The following is a 25,140-nucleotide window of genomic DNA, read 5'->3' as shown; positions in this document are numbered from 1 at the left end:
TATCCAGAGAAAATCCAAATTCTCTAGAAAAATCCAGAGACAGCTATAGGTACATGACTTTCAGTGTGTGTGTGTGCATATGTGTGTGTGTGTGTGTGTGTGTGTGCGCGCATGTGTGCATATTTATATATACTAGAACAAATTTAAGTCAAAACTAAGAAATACTCATTTGATTTGACCCAATGTCAAAGCAAACAATATGGCTTCACTTTCTCTTCCTCTCCCTGCCCCCATCACCTACCAAATTATTACAAAGACAGTCTTAAAGCCCATACCTTAACAAAGAAACTGTTTAGATTCTAACAGCATTCACAATCTAGATATCTATATTTGAAAATAAAGTTGTATGTCTATTTTCATTGTCCTTAATTACATATAATATAATAAATATATTATCTGGGCAGTCAAGGAACACTATTTAAAGCACCACTGCTTTGCAGTAACTCCTACTGATATAAATCCAGGCACTAAATAATAACCAATATAAGATCAAATAGTTCTATACCAGCTATCATTAAAATAAAAAATGCTTGTGTAACAAAATTATTTTCATTGATTTTAGATAATATTCAATGAACAAAGTTAAAACACACAAAAGAATACAAGTAGTTCCTTGCTTGTTCGAATCAAAAGCATCCCATGAAATAATCGAATTCTCAAAAATAAGTATATAGCAAAATCACTTAACTGTGGTTTTTCTAAGGAAAATTTTTTAAAATTTTTACTCATTCCTTCAGCATATATTTTATTGAAGATGTACTATGTGCTAACCATTAAGTTAGGAACTATTTAAATGCACAGAACTATCCTGTCCTTCAATTAAAAACATAAAACACAGAGAGCAATTATTTATACATTTCACTGTAGTTCAATAGAAACATTGACAAATATTTTTATGACAAAATGAAACAATGACAAGAATATGCTCATATCTTGTTATTCTTACTAGAGTTAAAGTGCAATTTAAAACCTTTGCTCTTCATTCAATGTATATTCAATATATATAATGTTTTTATTAATGTAATATGAGCATTTCTTAAAACATTCACAATTATCATGGAAGTATTTGGTTTTAATTAACTGATAGCTATTAAATTAGTTATTTGGACATTTTAAATCAAATTTTTTTTGAAGAAATGTAAACCATTTCAGTATCTCTTATTAGCTTGTCATCTTTTAAAATATCTCACCAAACTGCACTGCTGAACTTCCTGTTAAAATTTATGCATGCCCTACAGGCACAAACATGTGAATATACAATAAAACATTTAAACAATCTACCTGGTGAAATTAATTTTAGATTAACTTTTAAAAATTCTTCAATGTGATACCACATTTTAAAGTGCTTCATTTTAATTCAGTAACTGAATATTAAGTCTTTCTATCAAATATACATCTTCTTTTCAAGTATAATTGGGTGTTGTAATTTATAAAAGAATTATACAAAATCGTAGGTTAACCTCACTACTAACACAATTACTCATCCTCAAATAATTATAAAATCTGTAAGTTAATAGATTTTATACAAATATTTTAGTCATTTTATCACAGGAAGAAATTAAGTTCTAATAATAATGAAAAATTTGCTTGCCCACAAAAGCAGCAGCCTTCACAAGGAAGTTCATTCACACTGTTAAGTACAAGTATCAGAGATGTTCCTAACCAATTAAAGTTGACCAAATGTAACCACAACTTCAAGATCATTTGGTCAAAAGATGGTCTAAAAAAGTTAAACTCTTAAGTGTCTGTAAGAAATTTGTGAAATCTTTCATAGTTGTTTAACAAACAATTATATAATTTATATTCTTTTTTTTACTATAGTCTTGAAAAAGAAACACAACTAAGGAAAAAGGAAAATGTTAAAAAGTAGACACAATAAAGTCTCTTTAAAGAATTTAAATAAAAAGTCTGAACATTGTAAATACTCTTTTGTAAACTTAATTCAAAATCAAGGTGCAGAATGAACAAGACTAATTCTTTCTAGATGGATGAAATGACAAAAAATGATGGAAAATATACCAGTTGATAAAAGGGAGACCCAACATCTTTCTCTCTACCATTAAAGGTTGGGTTGTTCTATCAGTAGAGCTATTCCCAAAATCTTGTTTTAAATACATGTAAAAAAGTGAATTTGTTAGTGCAACACATAAAATATATTTTGTTTATAATTCTTTGGAAGACTTTACCAAAGCCAATAATTTTTAAGGCTAAGTAAATTAGGCACTGTTTTTATAACCAAAAAGGCTTGCAATAAAGTTTAATTTTAAAAATAAAAAAATAAAATTTATAAGGCTTCATTTAGTATAACTAATATTTTTAATTGCTTTAAAGCACTCAGTCTATCACTAACTATGAGAAACTTTTACATGGAAATAAAATACACTTCTATACTGTCACATCAAAAGAAGAATATTTTACAATTTGATAATGAATATACTGCATTATGAGGAAATTTATCACAATAAGAAAATCTTGAAATAAATGTCTTCAAAAAATATTTAACTACTCTAAAGATGAACAATTCTTGAATTATTTGCTACATTCAAATGATTGATGCTCCACCTGTGAGTAAAATTATATAAAATATATAATTATATATAAAAGTGTATACATCTATACATATTTATAATGCACAATAATGTCAATATAAACTCCGTATTACTAACAGTAAGAAATATTCTGAAAATTTTTTTCAGAAATAATTATACACTAAAATAACTTGGTAATTTCTTTTTGCCTACATAACCTTATACTTCCAAACAAAATAATACATTAAAGGCTTACACTTTTCAGAAAACAATAGTAGTTCAAAAAATAAATCAAAATGGAAACAATCTGCTGAGGATAAAATTTTAATAACATGATCTTACTTATCTTTGTATAGTTTAACATTGTGACTTGCACATAGTAGGTACTAAATAAATGGCTGTCAAAATGAATTTTAAGTCTAAAGGAAGAAATCAAAGCTCAAATCTTGGCAAACATATGAGGTTACTCTAATACAATAACTGAACTAAATGGTTTTCAAAACATTTCCCAACTGAAAAAAGTCAATATCCTCGCATAATTTATCCTATAATCTAAAATACTTTTTTTTTAATTTAGAAATGTAAGCCTCAAATAAAAATCTGACAGCCAACCACCCCGCTTCTTTCCTGTTTCTGTCAGTCTTGTGTCTCTGTTTTTCTCTAGCTCTTCAATGTGTGTGTGTGTATGTATATGTGTGTGTGTGTGTGTGTGTGTGTGTGTGTGTGTGTGTGTGTGTATATACTGTATAGGTGTTATGTATCCTATTTCTAATGTGACATACTTAACAAAAGAAAACATTATTCTGTAAACACTATTAAGATGCAAGAGACTCCATGTTCCACTGTTTTAAAAAAACAAATCCCTACTCTTCCTCCTTATATTAATAGAACAAAGTTCAAAATGTGCATTTTAACCTACAGATTGAAGTAATGGAACCTTGAAAATAAACATGTCAAAACTGAAGCACTAGGTGGTTTACCAGATAACAATATTAACTGGTAGGTTGCATCGGGTCATATAGTGTCCCCTTTTCTGAATCACTTCTAAAATTTCATCCCTAAAGTATTATAATTCAAAAGCTCCATAGAATGACATGATTTTTTTCAAATTCATTCCATGTACAATAATTTAAAATAAATCATTAGAATGAATTTCAGATGCTGGTGAAACAATTTTATTTTTAAATCTTTTAGTTATAAACACTGTCAACCATCAATCATTGTGAAGCTCAGATATCTTTTCTGTAAATAATTTGACTTAAGGGTACCTTGTCATTTAAATATGATGGTTCTGGTGTTTTATGTTTTGTTGATAAGTAATAAGAAATAAGGTAATGTTAAACAAATTAAACATTAATTAAGTTTCTACTATGTGTAAGGCAATGTTCTAGGTATACCAAGTTAAATGATCATAATTTACAACATAACTTTATTCTTTGGAATCTATGAAATACCTTGATAAGGATCTTTGGTCATAAATATGCTCTAAGATTCTTACACAGTTATTTCAACAGAATCACAACTGATACACACCTACCTACAGAGCTTTCAGAATTTTATTTTGGCTTACTATACAAAACATTCCTCCTAAACTGCTTTTTTCTACAATGAAAATTCAACATTATGAGGCATTTTTCTCTCAACTAGTATGTTATCAATTTATATAACAAAATGATGTGGAGCATTATGGTTTGACATGGCACAGCACCTAGTCATGAGTTTCTTCTGTGTGTATTGATTACATCATACTCTCCTGGGGAAAGCTGTGTTGGAATCCTATGCCACCAATTTTTGCATCCAAATTATCATTTTAAGACCATATGAACACTTTCTCCTTTATGCTAGACAAACCATATTACAATAGGCTTAGGGTTATTTATGTTCATATTTTATTTTAAAGAAGAGAAATATGCTTTGAGAGGCATTTTTGTGTATTTTCATTACTGTAAAAACCCAATCCCACTAATGATATATAAAACCCTCAAATTCAAGCTTTTCAAGAAGTAAAGTCAGATGACTTTCAAAATTAACCAACCCTATACCAAAAATCTTTCTGAATACCTAATAAAATATCAGTGATGGTACTTAATCAATTTAGTGGGATACCAGTTAAGTTGAATGCTCTTAATTTTCCAAGTCATGAAAGAGAAAAAAAAAGCCCAAACTATAAAAAACTTTGTTATAATTTCCATAAATATAAGTCTGTTTTTTTTTTTTTTAAAGTACACTCCAGGAAGAAAGGCAGCTTTTAGAAATGCCATACTATTTTTAAAATATAAATTTTTTTAATGAAAATTGCCCAAATACTAATGCATTCTAACATTATAGAATACCTTTACATAAATATTCAAGTAGTTATTGTACACTATCACATAATATGCACATATCTTCATAGTAACCCTATCAAAGTCAATAAGGCTTTTGACTCTTTCAAAACCGTCAATCATATGATTTACACACTACCTAAATAAATAGATTATTCTTTCCCAAGGAAGGCCAGGAAATATTTTAAACAGAGTAATGAATTGAAGAAGAGAAGGTAAGTCTATAGTTTATATATCAGTTAAACTGAGAAGGAGAAAACATTCCAAAATCAAACTGGTAATATTATTAGAAAAACTCTAAAATGTTAACCAGATTAAAATTTAAAAATAAGAGTAAATTATATTCTCATCAATTCCATACTAGCTATAAAGTTGTTGAAGCCTATATAGTTATAACAGGCCTGTAAAAAAAGGACTTCAAATTATACATTCATTTCATTGCAAGAATTTTATATTATATATATATATATCAGTACTTTAAAAGTTCACTTATGTATTTCTGAAAGCAAATTTATTGCCAAAAGACTTATTAAAGTAGAGGTGCTATTGTGAAGTGTTATATTGTAATAAGTCCTTTTTAAAAGTTTCAAAATCCTAAATATGACATATTTATCAATTATCACAAATTGTAACTATTTAAACTTGGATGCTGTATGATTTAAGAACTGGCATTTAACTATAAGTATTATAAAATGTCATAACATCTATTTATATCTATATATGTCTGTAAAGAAAAAAGAAAACAAAGCAAAATTACACAAAGGTATGATTAGCAAAAGAGATTTTTTTTCATTTATCTATAAAGCAAATTTATGAGATCGTAAAAAACAATTTAACAACCTAAATAAGGTTAAAAGAGGGTGGGAGTAGAAAGAGACTGATGTCAGTGATTTTAGTAACTCATTCTTGGATTAAAAAAAAAAAAAAACCAAACCCACAAACCAAAAGGGATGGCTTCATTTGCACACACTGGACAGGAAGCATAAAATCAAGTAGCTTGTCTAAGAACTCATAATATATTTATGTATATAAATCCTGCTTCCCTTCACAGTTTATGCTTATTCTTCCCCATATAAACAGACAATAATGATGCCCAGACTTTTGAAAGGGAAAAATGCTACAGAATGAAATCAAGAAGCTGCAAGGACCATAAGACTACAGACCAAAAGAGATTATTTTCTTACGGTTTCCACTGCTTATCTGCTTAATTTCAATTGTATGTACATTGGGGGGGAGGGGGAAGAGAAGAAGAAAACGTTACTACAAATGTGCAACACAGAAAATACACTTATATGTATGAATGATAATGTGTGCACACATACAGACACACATAAGTATATCTAAATTTTATACACAAAAAGAAACTAAGCATTTTAGCAATATTCATTCCAACAGGTTTGAAGGTTTGAGCAAGAAGAATAACATATGTTATTAATAAAAAAAGGTTTTTAAATTATTTTTGCTTACATAGCAAAACAGGAGATTCAAGTTCCGGTCCCCTCCCCCCTTTTCTGTAAGTGCTACTTTCTATACTTTCAAGGTATTTAGTAAAGCTTGTAATTTTGTGAATGTTATTGTTGCAACATTGTAATTACAATATTAGGGTTAGAATGAAGAGTAGAATGATTTTTTCTTTTTGAGACGAAATACTGGCTTTCTGGTGTTTTGAGATTTTTTAAAAAGATGGAACAACTTATGTGTACAGTTAGACATTTACTATAAAACATAGCCTGGTCCATTTTAAACATACAAGCTAGAACCGCCTCTGGCCACATGCTTTTTTGAGTTTCCTCCCTTAAAGGGACAGTATCCTTGGACCTATTATTTCCTACATCCTGCAGATAACCAACATGATAAGATTAGCAAATCTCTTCCCTTACATGCTTTCTCAAAATTATTGTTTCATATCGGAGCGCACTATTAAATCTTCTTATAGAACCAAATAATTATATGAGATATAATGGCTGATTTAGAGTCAACATAAGTCTAACTTTTGGGGAGGGGAGAAAGACTCTTTAGCTACAGAAGGGAAGAAGCTAAAAGAGAACTTGTAGAAACAAACGCTATTTTCTTACATTATCTCAGAACTGAATTGGCATTTTATTTGTTCATCTGTTGTTTTGCCATTCATCTTTTAAGGGAAATTATTATTAATCTTGCTATAGACTAAAAATGTTATACAAGCAAGGGTCATGAAATTTCAAAGACTCCGCACTCCTTAGGAAGGGACGACTTTTCAAGTAGTTGACCCAAAGATCATAAAATCTATACAACTTTAACGGCGAAAATTCAGTTCACTAAAGCTTAAAACAACGTAACTGCACTTATTTCTGTTCACCTAACAAGTAATCAATTAATCCAAACAGAGAAAATGGAAAGGGAAAAAAAAAAGTTGTTCTTACTTGGTGTACAAACACGTCGACCGGAACATCCAAGGGGCTTCCCTCTCGGTTTATCATGGAGATGAATCCAAATCCCATTCGCACATTGAACCATTTGCAGTGGCCTGTTCCGTGCAAAACCTGGGATTCCTCTTCTTCCTGCTCCTGCAGCTTCCCGGGTTCGTCTCCACCACCTTTACTTGCCCCCCCTTTGATGGAAGGCGACAAAACACATGGAATTACTACGATGGTAACACATGTCCATACATACAAAATAAGGAGAGAGCTAAAGAGTGAGAGAGAAAATCTTTATAAAATCTTTTGAATCACATTTTCTAGAAGTAAGCGGTCATTAAAAGGGGAGACCTGTAAAGCTCTACAGATCAGATTAGCGCCCACGTTTCTGTACATGTGTATTTTTTCATTTAATTCCATTTTTCAGTTATATCGTTAAACTACAACATACAAGAATATGGTTAGTTTAACACTGATCACATTTCCAAAAGGAAATGTTCCACCAAACTATTCTCTCTTTGCAAGGCGCGGAGAGGAAGGAGAAACCGGGAAGATACCATAACTATTTGTTATTGCACAAGCAATAAATAGCACTAGAACGAGGATTATTTTGCAACGAGCATCTCCTATGAAATAACCTTCGATTAAAGTTAGGAAAGAATGGGGGGAAGAGAGCAGGTGTATAAATGTTTTCTCGGGTGCACCAACTGAAACTGTGCTTAATCACACCCGAACAATTCAAACAATAGCCCCCAGAAAGCTTTTCAAGTTGTGAATCAGTGTGGGCGGTACAAAACATTTTGGAGATCTATAACAATAGGTTTGTAGAAAGCCCCCCCCTCGAGAGATTCGAAAGGGGGGGGGGACCCGCAAAGTAAATGCATAGTAGTGGAGCAAAAGGGGAGGGGGGGGACAGGCAGGCAAGAGTGGGAGTGGGGGAAGGGAAGAGAGAGGAAGAGGAAAAAAATCATAGTAAAACAATAGAAAAGAAAATTAACCTTCGGCCATGTTGCCCCACGGGCCCTCTGCTCCAAACTCGTAAGATGAAAACTTTCCCTTTGGAACGAAGTGATCTTCTGCATCAGCCTAACATCTTGATTTTGAGCGATCACAAATTTAGCTCGCATGGTCTAATGTGCTTTCCCTCTTTTGATTTTTTCCCCCTTCTCTCTCCCTCAGTTTCTGGCCCCCTGAGCACACGTGACTTTGTCAATTACATGCTTTCTTGCTACTAATTTTACATCGGATCCTTAAGGGGTTGGCAAGAGGAAGAGATAACCAATCGCCATTTCATCTATGCTGACATCAAAATAATTTATGAATGAACAAGAACTCTAACACGTTATCTTACAGATTATTTGGAAAATTCTTTACGGTAAACCAGGGGACTTGATTCTGTGCATCTCACTGAAACAGTTCAGGTTCCTTGTGATTCATCTATGTAAGCAAATAACAGTCATGTTTCTACTCGTGTGTCATAGACTGAGATTTCTAAATATTTCTTTTTTAAAAAATCAACATGTATTTGAATGCATGGAAGTTACACAATGGAACTGATAATATACATGTTTTCTATCTACAAACCAGAATAGCTAGGAGCAAGCATAGCTAGGATAAGTTATTTCCTGATTTAAGACAGTTCTGAGAGGAAAAATACAATACTTAAGATTCTAGCCAATTACCCCAAAATTGCGTTTCCACGATTACTCGGATCATTGATTATACATCTCTAATAGTACGCGAAACCGCACGATTCCCAGTCTTTGATTTCGCTGAATAATTTCAAATTCAAATTCAAAGTCTATCAGAAACTTGCTATCATCTTAATACTGTCAAAATGTGTACAGGTTTGGCTTTTCGTAGCGTTTTTGGAGGGAATGAGTGAGAAATTGTACTTCACAGGTTTCTCCGCCATCTCTTTCCGGGGGAGGAGATGTGATTAATGACTTCCTAAATAAGAGCCTAGTTTTCTAGACTAGAATAAGAGTGAACCTCAATCAGCGCCGATTGTTCCCCAGGAGCAGAGAGGAGGAGGGAGGGAAGGAGGGGAGGAGAGAAGAAGGGAGGGAAGAAGAAAGGGGGAGGGGAAATGGAACGAGGGGGAGGAGTGGAAAAGGGGAAGGGAGGAGGAGGCGGGGGGGGGGGGGAGGGGGAGAAAAGACTGTACGAAGAAAAGAGAAAGGAGGTGGAATGGGCTGGAGAAAGAAGTAGAGATAGGAGGAGCAAGAGAAGGTAATTAGGTATAATATTGACCAGGACACTCACATTTTAAAGCTGCACTATTATTGGTGGAGTCAAATATATGAACAATTTCTAACGGATCTGGTGGCCTCCCACTTCAATGTAATTCCCTCTCAAAGGCTGGACCTTTTATATTGCTTCAGCTATTAAAATGGTATGATTACATGATTCTGGTGTCAATACTATAGCATTTATGGAATATTATGATAAGGACTTTAGATATGGTTTTCCAAAGACAAAATATTTCCCGTTTACGAATATCAAAAATACACAATAGCCAATTCTTCGCTTCCCTTCCCCACCCCCATTTTCTTAGATAAGCAGTTTACACAAAAACTACAGATACTACTTCCCTTCTATAAGCTCCAGAGTCCCCCTCCCCCACCACACCCAGGCCTTTCTTTCACCTCTTAACCCACCCTTCTCAGCCTAACACACACTCCCAACTCTAAAAGCTTAGTTTAGCACATGCTAAAATGAAGATATAGTCAATCTAAGAGATACAGAAAAACATACACTGGATTCCCATAGTATCCTATTGTCCTTTTTAGAAGACAAAAATGTGGGGCAATCAGTCCAGATCTGAAATAAAGAGTTTTTACTAAACTGTAAGTAATTTTCAGTTGTTATTCTTTGGGGAGTATAGGAGGGAAAGGTTGAGGTTGAATGGTGTCAATCAGTGTGACCAGTTTAGAAAGATTTATTTGCTTTATTTACCTTTTTTTTTTTAATTTATTATTTCTTAGGTTGGGGTACAAATCTTTCTCTTTTTAATTTTGGGAGGATAAAAATGATTCAGTTGGTGTGGAACTGAAAAGGAACTAACATAAAGTAGCATAAAAATACAAGCAATCTGGCAAGGGAAACAAGGTTTAAATTTTGAGTTTTCTTTGCATTCTCAAACTATATACTATTTAAACAATAAAACTCCATAGATTAAGTAATGTAACTTGGTTTGTAGATTATCTGGTCCATACAAAATAAATGATTTATATTACAATTGCAATTTGACATGAAAACATTTTGTATACTAGAAAATTTAAAATTCGATTCTTAATAAAAATTGCCAAGTTTTCGAATGCTTAAGAAATAACTTTCTTTGAAAAGAATCAATAGGAAAATGTACAAAATGTTTCTGAACAATGTAATTTAGATTAAATGTGTTAAAACATGGCACACATATCTTTTTCTTTAAAACATGCTATAATACATATAAAGTGTTTTGTTAAACATAAATTTATCTTAAATCTCTCATTTTATTCGTATTTTAAAAAACCTAATGTAGCAAGAATATTTTTAGACAGAACCCAAACTATTTTTAGTGCTTTTATGGTATGTCTTGTTCCTTTGTTTTTAGTTTGTTTAATGAAATCCAATTTGCTAAGTGAAAAAATAAAAATAAAAACAAGGCTAAAATTAGCTAAGAAAAGACTACAACCTCCAAAGACAGCTGAAGCACGTTTAATGCTATAGTTACAAGATACACGAACTTGCCCCGATTTGGGGGCCTCCAGTATTAGTGGAATTAAGGTAGGGTTCACTGGACTGGTCACTGGTGTCAGATGTTATCGACTCATTCATTTCCTGAGAGGGACATCGGCCTTTCAAGTTGTGTAGAACGTAGAGCTCTTTCCAACTGGGAACTCTTCAGAAATCCTCTAAAATTCATTCACGAAGAATTGGAGGCAAATACACATACATACCTTTTAAAACACCCACACACAAAAGAAACAAGGCTGATAAATAAAGTATCACTGTCCCTTTTTACGTCTTCGGGCAAAGTCACTGTCATTGAAATCGATTTATTCTCTTGCTCCACCCCCAAAGAAATCTTCTGAGAGAGAAATTATTTTATAAAATGAACACAACCTCTTGATGCTCATACGGGTTTCTTTGACATGAAAACGCCCTACAGCTCGACTTGAATGCTTTCCAATTTGTCACCTTCCTGCAGTCTTCTGGTTTTAATTTTTTTTTCATTTCCGACTAATTCTAATACCTTAAAAAACTTGCATTTGACTCAAAACGCATGTTTTATATCGGAGAGAGCCAAATACTTTATTAGCTTGATTTATCGCAGTTCTTTCAAAATCCTTTGAAATAAGATCAAGTAGCTACCTAGGAATCGTCAATGTGCTTTTTAAAAATTACAATGTAATAAACACAAAGTGGGCTATGAGTTTTGTTTATCCCGATTATTTGGGTTCTCCATTTAAAACAAGCAGCAATGCATTTTCTCTTAGTAGTCCAGCTGGGTTTTTTTTTGTTTGTTTGTTTTGTTTTATTTTGTTTTGCAATAATGAAGTGCTGAGAGCCAAATGAGGTACTACTACTCAATCATTACTTTAAACTCTTATTCTGGTGCACTATGACTTCTATTATAGACAGAAACAATGCACCGGTTCTTCTTAAAACTAGGGGGAGGGGCTGCAGCACTCCCGCTAATAAGTGCACCGGTTTTATCCTCCCTCAAAATAAAACCCGGCGTTTTCAGCCAATATAGATTCTAGCTTTGCCCGGTACTTTACCCTCGAATCCTTCCCATACAGACAGATAGAGATGATCCCCCAGGGTCAAAGAAACCCACCGCCAAGAGTGGCAAGTTGACTTGCACTCTTCCAGCACCTCTAGCCCTGGCTACTTCCTTTCCCTTTTCTCTTGCTTCACCTTTTCCTTTTTACCTCAGCTCAACATTGTCTCTCTTGATGTTGAACTGTTCCCAACAATACTCCAAAGCTTCCTTCTCAAGATTATTACTAGTGATCATGTCTCACTAATTAAACGACTTTCACATTTGGCCTCTTGCCCCTGCCCAGATGTACTTCTAAAAAAACCAAGACTAAACAAAAGAGTCCTTCTCTCCCTTGCCCCGCCCCCATCCACAATCATTGAGCAGAATTTACTGCTTTTGCTGTATCTTGAGGTGTTCATCACCTAAAACTAGATTCCTTTATTACTGAAATCCCGGGATGAACATAGACACTTTAAGAAACCAACCCAAACGTAAGAAAGGCCAAGTAGAAGATTAGTTATAGTGATAGTTATAGTGAAAGAATTCAACAGCAATGCCAAGAAAGAGAGTATCTAAACAAGGATAACTGATACTGTATGAACCTCTACTACAATCATTTTGTAGTCAAAATACTACTTGAAGTGTTTGGGGATTAATGTTAAAAAAAAAAAAAAAAAAAAAAAAACGTCGGGAGAAAGAAGGTGTAAGGGGGAGAGAGGAAGCAGCGATGTTCTCGTTAAAGAGAGCTCATCCTCTTGCGGCGTGATCTTTTCCCGCCTAAATGACGCCACAGCCAGAGCGTCCCTCCAGTAAACTCTTCCCTTCTGTCTTTCTTGTTCCAGGGAGCATTTTGTGGGATTTCCAGGCAATTATCTTGCGTAGAAAACATTGTAATCATGAAACCAAGTAAATAGGCTAACTGACCTCGGAGAGGGGGTAATCTAAGGGCACCATATCGCTCCATCAATTTATTTGTTAAGGCAAAATTTCGTTGTATTGTCTCTAATTTCCTCTTCTGGAGGTAAAATGATTAAATTTGTCAAGTTAAACTCAGAAGAAAAGCGGAATTAAGCAACTTTCTTCAAGTCTTTTCTCCATATATAAAACGAGTCTATGGAACAATGTTTTCCATTTGAACTGTTAAAATAAATCTTTGTCTCTCTCAATCTGTCTCTCTCATATATATCCCAAAAAAAAGTAGAATTGAGATTTTTTAATAGATAAGCACAATATTTTGTTTCAATAAATCCCATTTAAAAATTAAAAAACAAAATAAGCAAAGAAAGATAATTTAATCCCTAAATAACTGAAATGGCAAATATGATAATTCTATTACTTTTTCTTTTAGATTCAAGTGGAGAAATAAATCTCTTGTGGTTACTTTCACTCAAAAGTTCCTGATTTGTGGTCAATAAAAATAAATTTTAAAATGTTTCAATATCCAATTGAAGATTTTAATTGAGTTCAAAACCCAATAATTAATTTAACTTCAAATAGGAGGAAAACACAAGAAAAAAAGCTTTAAACTGTTTTCCAGATGTCTTTATTTTTCATACATCATAAATAGACCAACATGATTTGTAAGCTTTCAAAGTTAAGTGTATTTTTTTTTCATGCTTGTTTTAGGAAAATGTAAAATTGTAAACATTTTTCATCTTGAATATTGATTTGAAATGACAAATATTACTTATATGCTATGATTCCCTAACTTCTTTCTCCTTGAAAAAAATTTTGTAGAGAATATGTAATTTGAAATTAATGCATGTTATTAGTGAAAATTAAGAGAATTAAAATAAGGAAATAATCAGCTTCCCTCCTTAAAGACAATAAGACTTTTCTTTCAATCTCATACAAAATATAATTACGTGAAAGAAACAAACTGGCACAGTAATAACAACTTTTAGACTAATTTTAATGGCTACATTATGTAATGGATTATGGTAATTACTGGGGAATTTGCATATGTCAACTGAACATATATCCTGACACATTTAAAATAAATTGAAATGTTCTTAGGAGAGAAACAGAAAGAGAAAAACAATTCCTCAGATAATAAAGAATTTACAACATGGAAGAAGCTTGAGTTAGTTTAAAAAGTGAAAAGTGAATGATGACCTAGGTTCTAATCCTTTTACTGCATCACTTTGGTTAAATCAATGAACTTTTCTGGCCCTCAGTGTCACCATCTGTAAAATGAAGTTGTTAAAAAGTGTGATTTCTAAAGTTCCCTTTCAGCACTAAAATCTTATTATTTTATTCTTTTTATATACCAGATGTAGCCTTCTAATACATTAACAATTTGAGCCACAAATGTATTAGCAACATGTACTAAATTGATGAAAAATTTTAAGGGATTGTCTAGAAATCTCCTTTAGGATACTATATGAACTTTCTTCACTATGAAAGACAACTCACTAAAAATATCAGTGTTAAACATTTTACAATAGAAAGTAAAAGTCTACAACTTTTCCCCTCATAATTTACAAAAGAGCCAACAGTAAAGCTACTCTTTAGAATATTCTTTTTCCATGATTTATCCTGCTAACACCATTATCAGAAGTTATAAACCAAAAGACTTAAGCATTCTCTACCATCTTTTCAAGTAGGAAAAGATATATTTGCATGAAATACTCAATTCTAAAACACTATCAACACCTAGAACCATTATTAAATCTCTTGATACTTATTTATTCATCTTTGCTAATTAATTTGATAAGTCAGTCAAGAAAACTATCCTAAGAGATAACCTCCCTTTAACAGCACTTGTGTTTGATGCTTTCACACCCTGCTGGCCCACATTAACACTCATAGGCAGCAAAAATGGAACTGAATTAATTTGGACAAAAGTCAGACAATTTATCAAACTCTATCATCATAAACTGATTTTTTAATATTTTTAATAAGTATTACATTCTTTTTTCTTATGATTTCTGGAACACAATAATTATCATTTATGTGGCATTTTAAAAGTATATTTCTTACATCAACTCTCTAAGACAGAGCCGTTATCCTCATTTTATACTTGAGGCAACTGTTTTAAAAATTAAAGTGATTTGCTCTTTATCAGAATACCATAAATAAGAACTCAAGCATTTAAACCTAGCCTCCTCACTAAAGTCAAGTGCTTTTTGCACTTACACCTATATGCTTCTCAAAATGACATCACAAATATCAAACTTTATGATCAGTTGACTCAGTTTAACGCTAATGAAATGCATACATTCTTTTCTATTATCTAGTTTGGTTTTGTTTTTGTTTTGTTAATTATTTCCCAATTAAATTTTTTTAAGATCATGGATTCTTAAAGAAAAAATGTTCTCTTGCTTCAACTCAGCTTTTTGGAATGCCTATCTCCCTTAAAGAAAAAGTACACCAACTACAGTATGAGGCTCTTCCCCTGTTATTATAAACTTCCCTCTCTCTATAAAACAACAACAAAATAACTTTGTTTTTATTTTGTGTTTGCTTATGTGGATACAAATTGTCACACCCCAAAATGTAAACTCCTGGAGAATAAGGATTATTTCTATTTTATTTTAACATTACCAGCCTCTAGCACAGAGCCTAATATACAACAGATGCTTAACAAATTCTTGCTGAACTTTTCTTGAATAATTCCAAGAACATTTGCTATAATCTACACACTAATTTTTTTTTTTAAGTTAAGCCACATTATTTGTCAACTCACAGTTCTAGTTTAATTATAGAGGTGTAGTGTGATATAATGGAATAGGTACTGGTCTTATAATTGAAAGGCCTGGATTCAAGATCTGCCTCTGCCATCTAGTAGCTGAATTATATAAAGAAGTGACTTAATTCCTTTGAACTTCAGTTCTCTCATCCGTAGAACAAGACTGTTAATAATAGACACCATCTACCTTAAAGCATATTTTTTATGCTTCAAAGCTCTATATACATAAATGTGAGCTATTGGTAAATGCTTGTTTACTCAAGAAAAGTGCTTTTGTAGATCTATTAGCATTTTGAATTTCTATCTCAAATTCTAGGTAAGCACAACTATTGACAATAGGAATTCCTACCCCTTTTCAAAAATAGGTGAATAGTAGCCAGCCCAATAGATTGTCCAATTTCATTGTGAACATTTACACCTTGAAAATCTGCAAATGCTACAAATCAGAGCTTGATTTATTGTTTTGTTGATTTTCAGACTTGAGAAAATTATGGAGAAACTGTTAGTAATGCAGATTAAACTTAAAAGTATGCAGTGAGTACATTCTCTTTTTCTGAGCTGGTTGTTAAACATTAACCAGCACCTCCCTGGTTTTATCTGTCGCTGACATTTTTAAGAAAAGAGATAGTAATTCCAATGAATATTAAGAAATCTGAATACAAGTGAGTATCACAAACTTTAAAGCTAGTCAGGATCTCAAAGATTATTTTAACCAACGCTTCATTTTACTGATGATGAAACAGGTCCAAAGCAGCTAAGAACTTTGCTGAAGGTCACACACAAAAATAAAATTAAAAGAGACTATATATTTAAACCAGATACTGGGACTTTTAACCTAATACTCTCTTCCTAGTACATAGCATTAGAAATAAGTTTATTATAAGGGAAATACTAAAGGAAGGAGAAATACTGGGAGCTATAATATCTGCTGTGTTTCTGGCTGCTCATGAAAAAAAAAAAAAGCAGCTAAGTAAAATACTGAAAAACAAATAAATGAACAAACAAAAATCAAACAAACAAAACTAACCTGGGCTTGAAGGAATCTTCTTAAATGACCTCATCATCTTCTGAAGAACCTGAAATTAAAGAGTTCAAGTCAGAACTTTGTTCATTCTACCAGAGCACCCTATTTAATTGCCTCTTCCCCAACTTAACGGCTCATTATAAGGCCATAAAATGGCAAGGCTTTGACTCTGTGAAGTGACCTGTAAACTTTTCAACAATTTAAGACTTACCTAGCTCATCAAATCCACAGTTAGATAACCAATTGGTATAACAATCAAACAGGGAATGCAGCACCTTGCCTAGCCTTTTCCGGTTAAAGGGCATTGTGTAAATAAGGTCTTTTAATTTGGTTTTTATTTTATTAGCATTATACAACTAATGTTTTTGTCTAAAGATACAAATTTCCTGAAAAACCAAAACATCTTCTTCTTATTTATTAATAAGGACTTTATTATAAACAATAATTTAAAAATTCACAAATTTTACATATACATAATCAGAACAGCTGATATTTATATAGTTCTTTAGGGTTTGCAAAAATCTTTATGTAGCCTTTATAATTTAAACTTCACAGTAGAGTTGATACTATAACTTTTATTCTTTGTTTTTAACAGATGAGGAAACTGAGGGACAAAGAAGGCAAGTGTCTGGCTCCTGGTTACATCAATAATAGTATCCATATTTGATTTTTGTTTCCTTTAAAATATATTTTAAAAGAAACAGCTCAAAAATATAAGCTTTGTAACATACTATCCAAATTAGATCTTACAGTTCCTTCCAGATATTGACAGACATCCTCTCATCTATATTAAGAGTTGAAAGTATATATATATATATATATATATATATATATATCCCCCAAGACACTAACTGTGCAGGAAACTAAATCTGAAAAGGCAAAACTGTTTTCCCAAAGAACTTGTGTAAGTTATACTCCTCTTTCTAATGAGTAGAATGCTGAAGATGTCACAGGCCAATAAAATGTACTCCCTTCCTTCACTCTCACTTCCTAAATGCTATTCAGCAATAAGGAACAGTAAATGGCAAAATAGCATTCAATTGATAATTTCTACTCAGATTGTATAGTCTTTCAAGGCACAGAAAAAAAATTTGTTTGGACATTCACAAGCTCACCTTTTTTAGGCAAGCTTTCTTCCTTTGCTTGATTTTAAACACTTTCTATTATTTCAACCTCTCAAAGAAACCATTTTTTGTAGCATCTTTTGGATGTCTAATTTTCTTATCAAAAGAAAATGGAGGCTGCTCCAAATGTAGAGGTCTACTGAATGCTGACCCAGGACTCTGTCTTATAAAGGGTTAGAAGCAAAAATGTGAATAAAAGGTTTGTAAAGCTCAAACTACTATATATTAAGCCCTCTTCAGTTATATCCTTGCAAGGTCTTTAAGAGCAAAAGATAGGCTAATCTACAAAAAAAAAAATGTACCTTTCCTTTTTAAAAATGTAGCATTGTATTTATCATAATGTGTCATCTTTCCATATTGAAACTAATTTAACACTGCAATTATTAGCAAGTGAATCTCACTATAATTTGTGTTATGCTTATAAACTGGAGGACTTTTTAATTTGAGCTTTAAAGACATAAGTGGATTAAGCTAATTCATTGATTTCAAACTTTTTTGTTGTTGTTGTTCCTAAAGGAAACCAAAGAGTTATGGTGGGAAAAACAGATTATTTTTAAATCTGGACATTTAAGTTAATTAAAATATCATTGAACCTCAATGTTCTTTCAGAGTGACTGTTAAGAACAAAACTATTATTCAGTCTTTTGGGATTAAGACTCACCACAAAATTAAAAATTAAAAGTTTCTGAAACCCAAGAATGCACTGAACACATTTAATAATAATTTATTCACTATTATTTTTACCTTATTACTTAAAAATAGTTTATCGTTTAAATATTTGTACATTAATTATTTGATCTTATTTGAAAGCAAAGATATGATCAGAGCAATTTTACATAAAAAAGTATAACAAGTTATTTCAGATCTTAACCAAAATAATAAAACATGCAAATAACCAATAACTTCATCAATTGTTTATACAGATATAGGTGTGATTTACTGCAGCATGATGTATTATATTTAAAAAAAAAAACATGAGAATTACCTGTACTCTTATGATTTACATTAACCTTTTAAAATACATAACAGGTTTTTTCAAATATGGTACATATTTTCCATGGGAAGTACTTATATTGATTCATTACTTTAACCCTGAAGTAGTAATATCAAAGCAGTGGAATTATGCAATAAAATTGGCAAATAAATTATGTTTCACATGTATATGAGCATTATTTTATATGATTAACAATTTGGTGGGTTATTGATACCAATGAATTTTGGCAACTGACAAGTTAAAACAAACAAACACAGAAATAGAAACCATATATTTCTAATATATAACATTGGAAACACAATTTTAGTCTTATTAAAATTTTAATGTCAATTTAAAGTCAAATGTTACTGTTTAATTCTAATTTTCATTCCTAAGAATACCAGTAAAAAATATCAAATAAATAGCAGTTTTTTCAAGCAGCAAAAAGCATTTAGTATCTAAAAGGAAAATGCCAGGATAGTAACCAAGAAATAAACTATTTCATGACCAGTGACAATAATCAGAATTTCTAAAAACATTTTGCAAAATCTAAGGCTTCAACTAACAACAAAATTTTCCTGACTAATATAAGTGCATGTGCCAAAGAGCTTATTTCCATGGCTAATTATTAGGTGCCAACACACCAAAAAATATATATATATATATTAAAAATCAAACAAATTGGTTAAAAACTTTTTAAATGCAGTTTTCTACACAGAAAATGATATACCTAAAATATTAAAAAAAAAAAAAAACCACAAGTTAAAATGTTCATTTACATTTAAAATAATTGAACATTGTCTATAAACACAATTTGGGGAATATTGGAATTAATATTTATCACTTAATAGGAATTGTTGCTCTTCTTACAGCAAAAAAAGAAAATTCATATATTTAGCTAGATATAAAAGTATTCAATATAGATACAAGTACATGTTAACAAGTTTCCACTGTTATCATGCAAATTACTTATTGTACAATAGCCATCATTTTCAAGTCTTACTTTAAAAAAATATATTCGATAAAATTACAATCCATGAATTCAATGGTTTTTTTTTTTTTTCAGTTGAAGGATGAAAATTGAACTGCATTTTAAACACTAGAAATATTATTTGATAGCAATCATGGCCACAAAATGGTGAGAAACAAAAGGTTGATCTTGTTTGTTAGTAATGTTATGTGTGAAATAAATATGGAGCAACTTAAATGTCAAAATAGTACATTGTCTTGATTATTCTTTGTTTTTATTTAATATATTTTCCATATAAATTTAATGAAGTACTTAACTGAAAAAATCATGAGAGAAAAGTAATTGTAGGCATTCTGAAATGATGAAAATTATTGAAAACTCATTCATTTTTATCTTTCAGGAAAATCTTTTATCTATATCACATAAAGTATTTAATTGCAAATAATAATATTCATAACATTGCTGAATTACCACACAGAATTTAATTTTCTGGATAGGTTTACAAATCTGATTTCAGTTACTCTGATATAAGCTATGAATACCTCTGAAAACAAGTCTTGCCTTAAAAACAAAGAAACAAACAAACACAGTTATGAACAGTTTACCAGAAAATAAGAACTTTCAATCTCCAGGAAACTGAATAAAAGTCAACAGGCACACTATAAAAACAGTTTAAAGATACTGCCTATAGCACAAATGTTAATCTAATAAGCCACACTTTTCTTTAAACAAATGTGTATATTGAAATATAAATGGGCTACAACACAGTTGGTTTTGCTCATCCAAGTTTTTCATCACAAAAAATAATAGTTTTATATGATAAAGCTTCCAACTGAGTAATTGTTCAGATCACAAGGAACAGAGGTGAAATAAAGACAAAGCAAGAATAGTTTGATTCTAAGATAAAGGGGAAAATAAGTGCAAAAAAATCCTCTTTTAAAAGACCTAATACATTTGAAGACCAACCATAGTTTCAAAGTTAATTGAATTACATTTTAAGTTAAATTGCCTTCTTGTAAAATGAATAACAAAAAGTTTTCTACTGAAATTAAAACCACTTTCATTAAATTCCAATGATAACAAATTATTTTGTTTTGTACATAATTTTGCTATTCAACAATGCTAATAGCTGTTTTGATGCTTATATTGAAATGAATAAGTAAGCAAAAACCAATTTTAATATGCTCAAGCATTTTCCATGGGCATCTAATATATTTTTTAAAAAGATGTTTTAGTTTTCTCATCTTGATACCATTGACAATAAATATGCAATAATAATTTGTTTATAAAATTAATAAATAATAGAGTTATAACTGCTAACATGTATTTAAAAATGGTCCTGGATACTTTATTATTTTTTTAAACCTGCAAAATTATATACTAATCATACAAAATACCTTCTTTTAAAGATTTTGAAAAGGCTTAATGTGAATCAATTAAAATATAAATGTTGATCAGAAAGAGTACATAAAAGCTATCCTCTTCTATCCCATGAATTGTACACATATCCAAAAAGTTATATGTAACATACATAATAGTCTAAATAATGATTCTTTAATTGCATGTTTTTGTTCTTGGAATTAAGGAATAATTTAAACCATAACTACTTAGAAATAAGACTTGGAAACTTGAAGATCCACTGTTAAAATATAATCTTTAGTAAATATTGGAAAATATTTTCTCCAATTATAATTGATCATTTAACACTACAGACCTTTTTTCTGTATAATTAAGCTTTTGTTCAACTAAAAAAAAAAAAAACAACTAGAAACTGATTGCTTGAAAATGAGCTACATGACCTTTGTCCTGGTTTATCACCTTTGACCTTTAATTTGATGATCCTGCATATCAACTCTTTCTATTTTTAGAGGTAGAATGTCAATAAAATTGTATTTAAAAACTTACTATCTTGGTTCTGAAAAATTATATTATCATTTGCATTTGAAGCAATCTTTCCATATTAGCATAAACCCCCCAAAATAACATTTCCATGTCAAATTGAATTCTAGCTAAATAAATTCAATGACATCTCATCTTTTGAGTCTTAGGGGCAAAGAAAAGCTGTTTTTAAAAATTATATTAAACTTCTTTAATTACTTCATTTAGTAGCACTGTAGAATGGAATGTGTTTTTAGATGATTTCCTAATTTAAATAATTTTGGAGATGATGTTTTGTTGTAGTTTTGACATTTTTCCAAAATCAGATCCAGCAGGAAAAAAAACTGGCAAACACAAAGCTCATCCTCAACCTCACAACCTTATAGTCTCATAACTAAGAATCTGAAATTTTTATATATGGCCATTAATTGTTCAAATTGGTTTTAAAATCATCTTTATCTGTAAATATAGCAGGTCTTAAAACAAGAGAAAACCCCAATATTGATCCTATTGATTTTACTGACACCCCCTTGATATCAGTGATATACAGCAAATTGACATATTTTCCCTGTGATCAAATTTCCTTATCACAGTTATTATGATACATGCTCAACTGACATAAAAGAAATGTACACACATACACACAAACACATACCCTACATATCTTACTACAGTTATTGTTCTATCTCAACCTCCACAGAATTTTAGACTGTTTTCAGTTGGATTCAGTAGTCATCAATATGGCTGTCTGTCTTGATTCAGCACTCCGGTCAGCGACATCATATAGTGTCATTATGTCAGAGGAGGAGCTCCTCCACAATACCACTATATATGTATGTATTGAATGAATTTTCTAAATAATGGTAATTGTATAAAGTACAGCTATCTGGATTTGTATAACAGGTTAAAAATATTTAAATGCAAATAATCACCATTGTTTTACTTGGTGAGCCAGTGGCTTATTTTATGATCTTTAAATTCAAAAGAAACAAAACTAAACCATGTATTACTAAAGAAAGTTCCTTCTCTATAAAAAATTAATAATCAGTTTTAATATACATACTTAGCCTTTGAACATTAAACTTTTTCTGTTTTCTCCTCCATCCAACCTCTTCCCCTCTTCCCTCCCAAATGACAAATCATGTTTCTGGATCATAGGACTATAAAGGAAATTTAAAGTCTACTGCAAAAAAAAAAAAACTTCTCAAAACAACAACAAAATTCTTTAACTATCTTCACCTTACCATGTCCCTAAGCAGTTTAAAACTTGTTTACAATTCATCAATTCATCCTATATATTTTATTCAATTAAAACATAGGCCTAGAAAAAAATCATTTCATGTTCTCTATTTCCAGATTATCACAATTTATAACATTAAGCATTTTAAGGAGATATTTTCTCAATCTGAATGTTATATATATATGTGTGTGTGTGTGTGTGTGTGTGTGTGTGTGTGTGTGTATAATATGTATATATACATATATATACCTATATATGTATACATATGTCCTAAAAATTTATTTTTTTCTTAATCATGAGTTAGAAACTACCATAGCAATATTTTACACATACCAGAAAACTTATATTATCAATAGTATGAATTACCTTATTACCAAACAGGTAACCATTATTTAATGTTTTCTTTGTACACAGTACATGAGAAGAAAACATTTTACATTTAGTATATTTACCACAGTTCTTTGTGGCATTTGAGCAATTTACATTTATGCTATCATAAAATAAAAATTAACAATTTTAAAAGAAATATGTTAGTATACTAGCATTACAAAATATACTACAAACACACTACTTCATTTTACAAAAGCATGGTTAACTATAATTTTTAAAAGTCATATATATTGTCACACAAATAAAAATCAACAATTTAAAAAGGAATGTGTTAGAATACTGGCATTTTAAAATTCACTATAAATACACTGCTTCACTTATAAAAGCACATGGTTAATTTAACTGTATAGTTTTTCCACCTAGTACAAAATTTTCTACCTTAATTTTCAGCATATTTTCATTGATTCCAAAATATTATTATCACAAAATACAATTTAAATCGTACTATTAACAAAAAATTATTTATATATTTGACTAATTGAAATGATCCCATACAATCATGACATGTGTAAGGAGTAATGCAAAAGATAACTACAATTATCTTATTTCCTTAAATTTTGATAACAATGATAAAACAATATTTCTGAAAGCAATGAAATTTCAAAGTAAAGCATTTTATTCATTTAAAATATTGTCCCATCCCCCCCTCAAGTGTCAGAAAGAGGCCATGTGCCAATTTAATTCCTAAGCCCTTTACATACAATGGATTACCTTATTTCACACATGCTGAGATAAAGAATTAAGGGAGTACAAGCTTTTTCTAAAAATATAACAAGTGTTTGTTAATTTATTTAATTTTACAGACTGATTATTTCAATTTAAAAAATTTTTTCCTGATCTTACTATTAAATAATTTACCACCTAACTGGTGCTCATATCTAAAGCAAGCATTTCACATTATCCCAGTCTTAGAAAAACCTTTGAAAGCTTTTAAACATTTGATAAAATTCTGATGAGGGTCTACCTTTGGATTTAGTAATTTTTTCCTAGTATTAATAGATAACTAAATGGCTTGTTGTTATCCTATTGTCTAAACTCACCAGTTATCAGCATAAAAATGAAATATGGAGCATTTTCATGACTATAATAAAAATCCAGTTCAATTGTCACTTTCCTCTGGTAACAACATTATGTTTAAAAATTTACTCATAACACTATTTCATAAAATAAAATTGCCAGTTTTTCTGTTATGTACACTTTCCACAATGTTCAAGAGTATAAAACAAAAATTACATTGATTTTGAATGGAATTTATTTTCCCTTGTATTGCATTCCATTAACATTAGTATAGTTGTTGATATAACCATCTTCACATAGAATTTATGTTTACAAAGAAATATAACAGTCTCCGTTATTCTTTCACAAGCTATATATATATCAGGAAAAACCATAGGAAGAACTAAAGGGAAATTTAAGGAAACACTGGGAGTGACCTAAGATTTCATTCTGTGTTACATGAAACAATTCAAAATGGCGGACTTACTATTACTTACATTTAAGAAATCGGCTTATGAGAAAAGAAAATAAGTATAATATAAAATGCTTCCTAAAAATATTTCATAATTACCGACGATCAATTTAAAAAAAACCAGTTTGGGGAGCACAAATCCTCAGAAAGCATCCGTTTTCAATGCGTTCAAATCAGTAATATGCTGCAAGCATGCTATTTCTTCTTTTAGCCTTCTCCTTCAGAAACCAATTCGAAATCCAATTTCATCTTCTTCCTTCTCTCCCAAGTTCTTTATTTTAATTCACGCATTTATTTCCTATACATTTGCGCATAAATTTTTCCCCGTCCGCTTACGGATACAAAGCCGATCCAGTTGTAAGGAGTGAGAATAAAGAGATG

General features: G+C 30.9%; 1 protein-coding gene across 1 annotated transcript in view; it reads right to left on the bottom strand.

Annotated features, from left to right (window-relative positions):
* The window catches only part of LIN28B (lin-28 homolog B), a 109,431-nt gene extending 92,678 nt beyond the window's left edge, over nt 1–16,753 (bottom strand). Inside the window, exons 1-2 of the mRNA XM_051997460.1 lie at nt 16,720–16,753; nt 7,255–7,442 (exon numbers count right to left, since the gene is read on the bottom strand). Coding sequence (XP_051853420.1) covers nt 7,255–7,442; nt 16,720–16,753 — 222 coding nt within the window. The remainder of the gene's footprint in view (nt 1–7,254; nt 7,443–16,719) is intronic.
* Between the last annotated feature and the right edge of the window lie 8,387 nt (nt 16,754–25,140).

Source organism: Antechinus flavipes, chromosome 4, assembly GCF_016432865.1.
Source record: "Antechinus flavipes isolate AdamAnt ecotype Samford, QLD, Australia chromosome 4, AdamAnt_v2, whole genome shotgun sequence".
NCBI classification, from domain to species: domain Eukaryota; kingdom Metazoa; phylum Chordata; class Mammalia; order Dasyuromorphia; family Dasyuridae; genus Antechinus; species Antechinus flavipes.
This window is presented reverse-complemented; position numbering and strand designations above follow the sequence as displayed.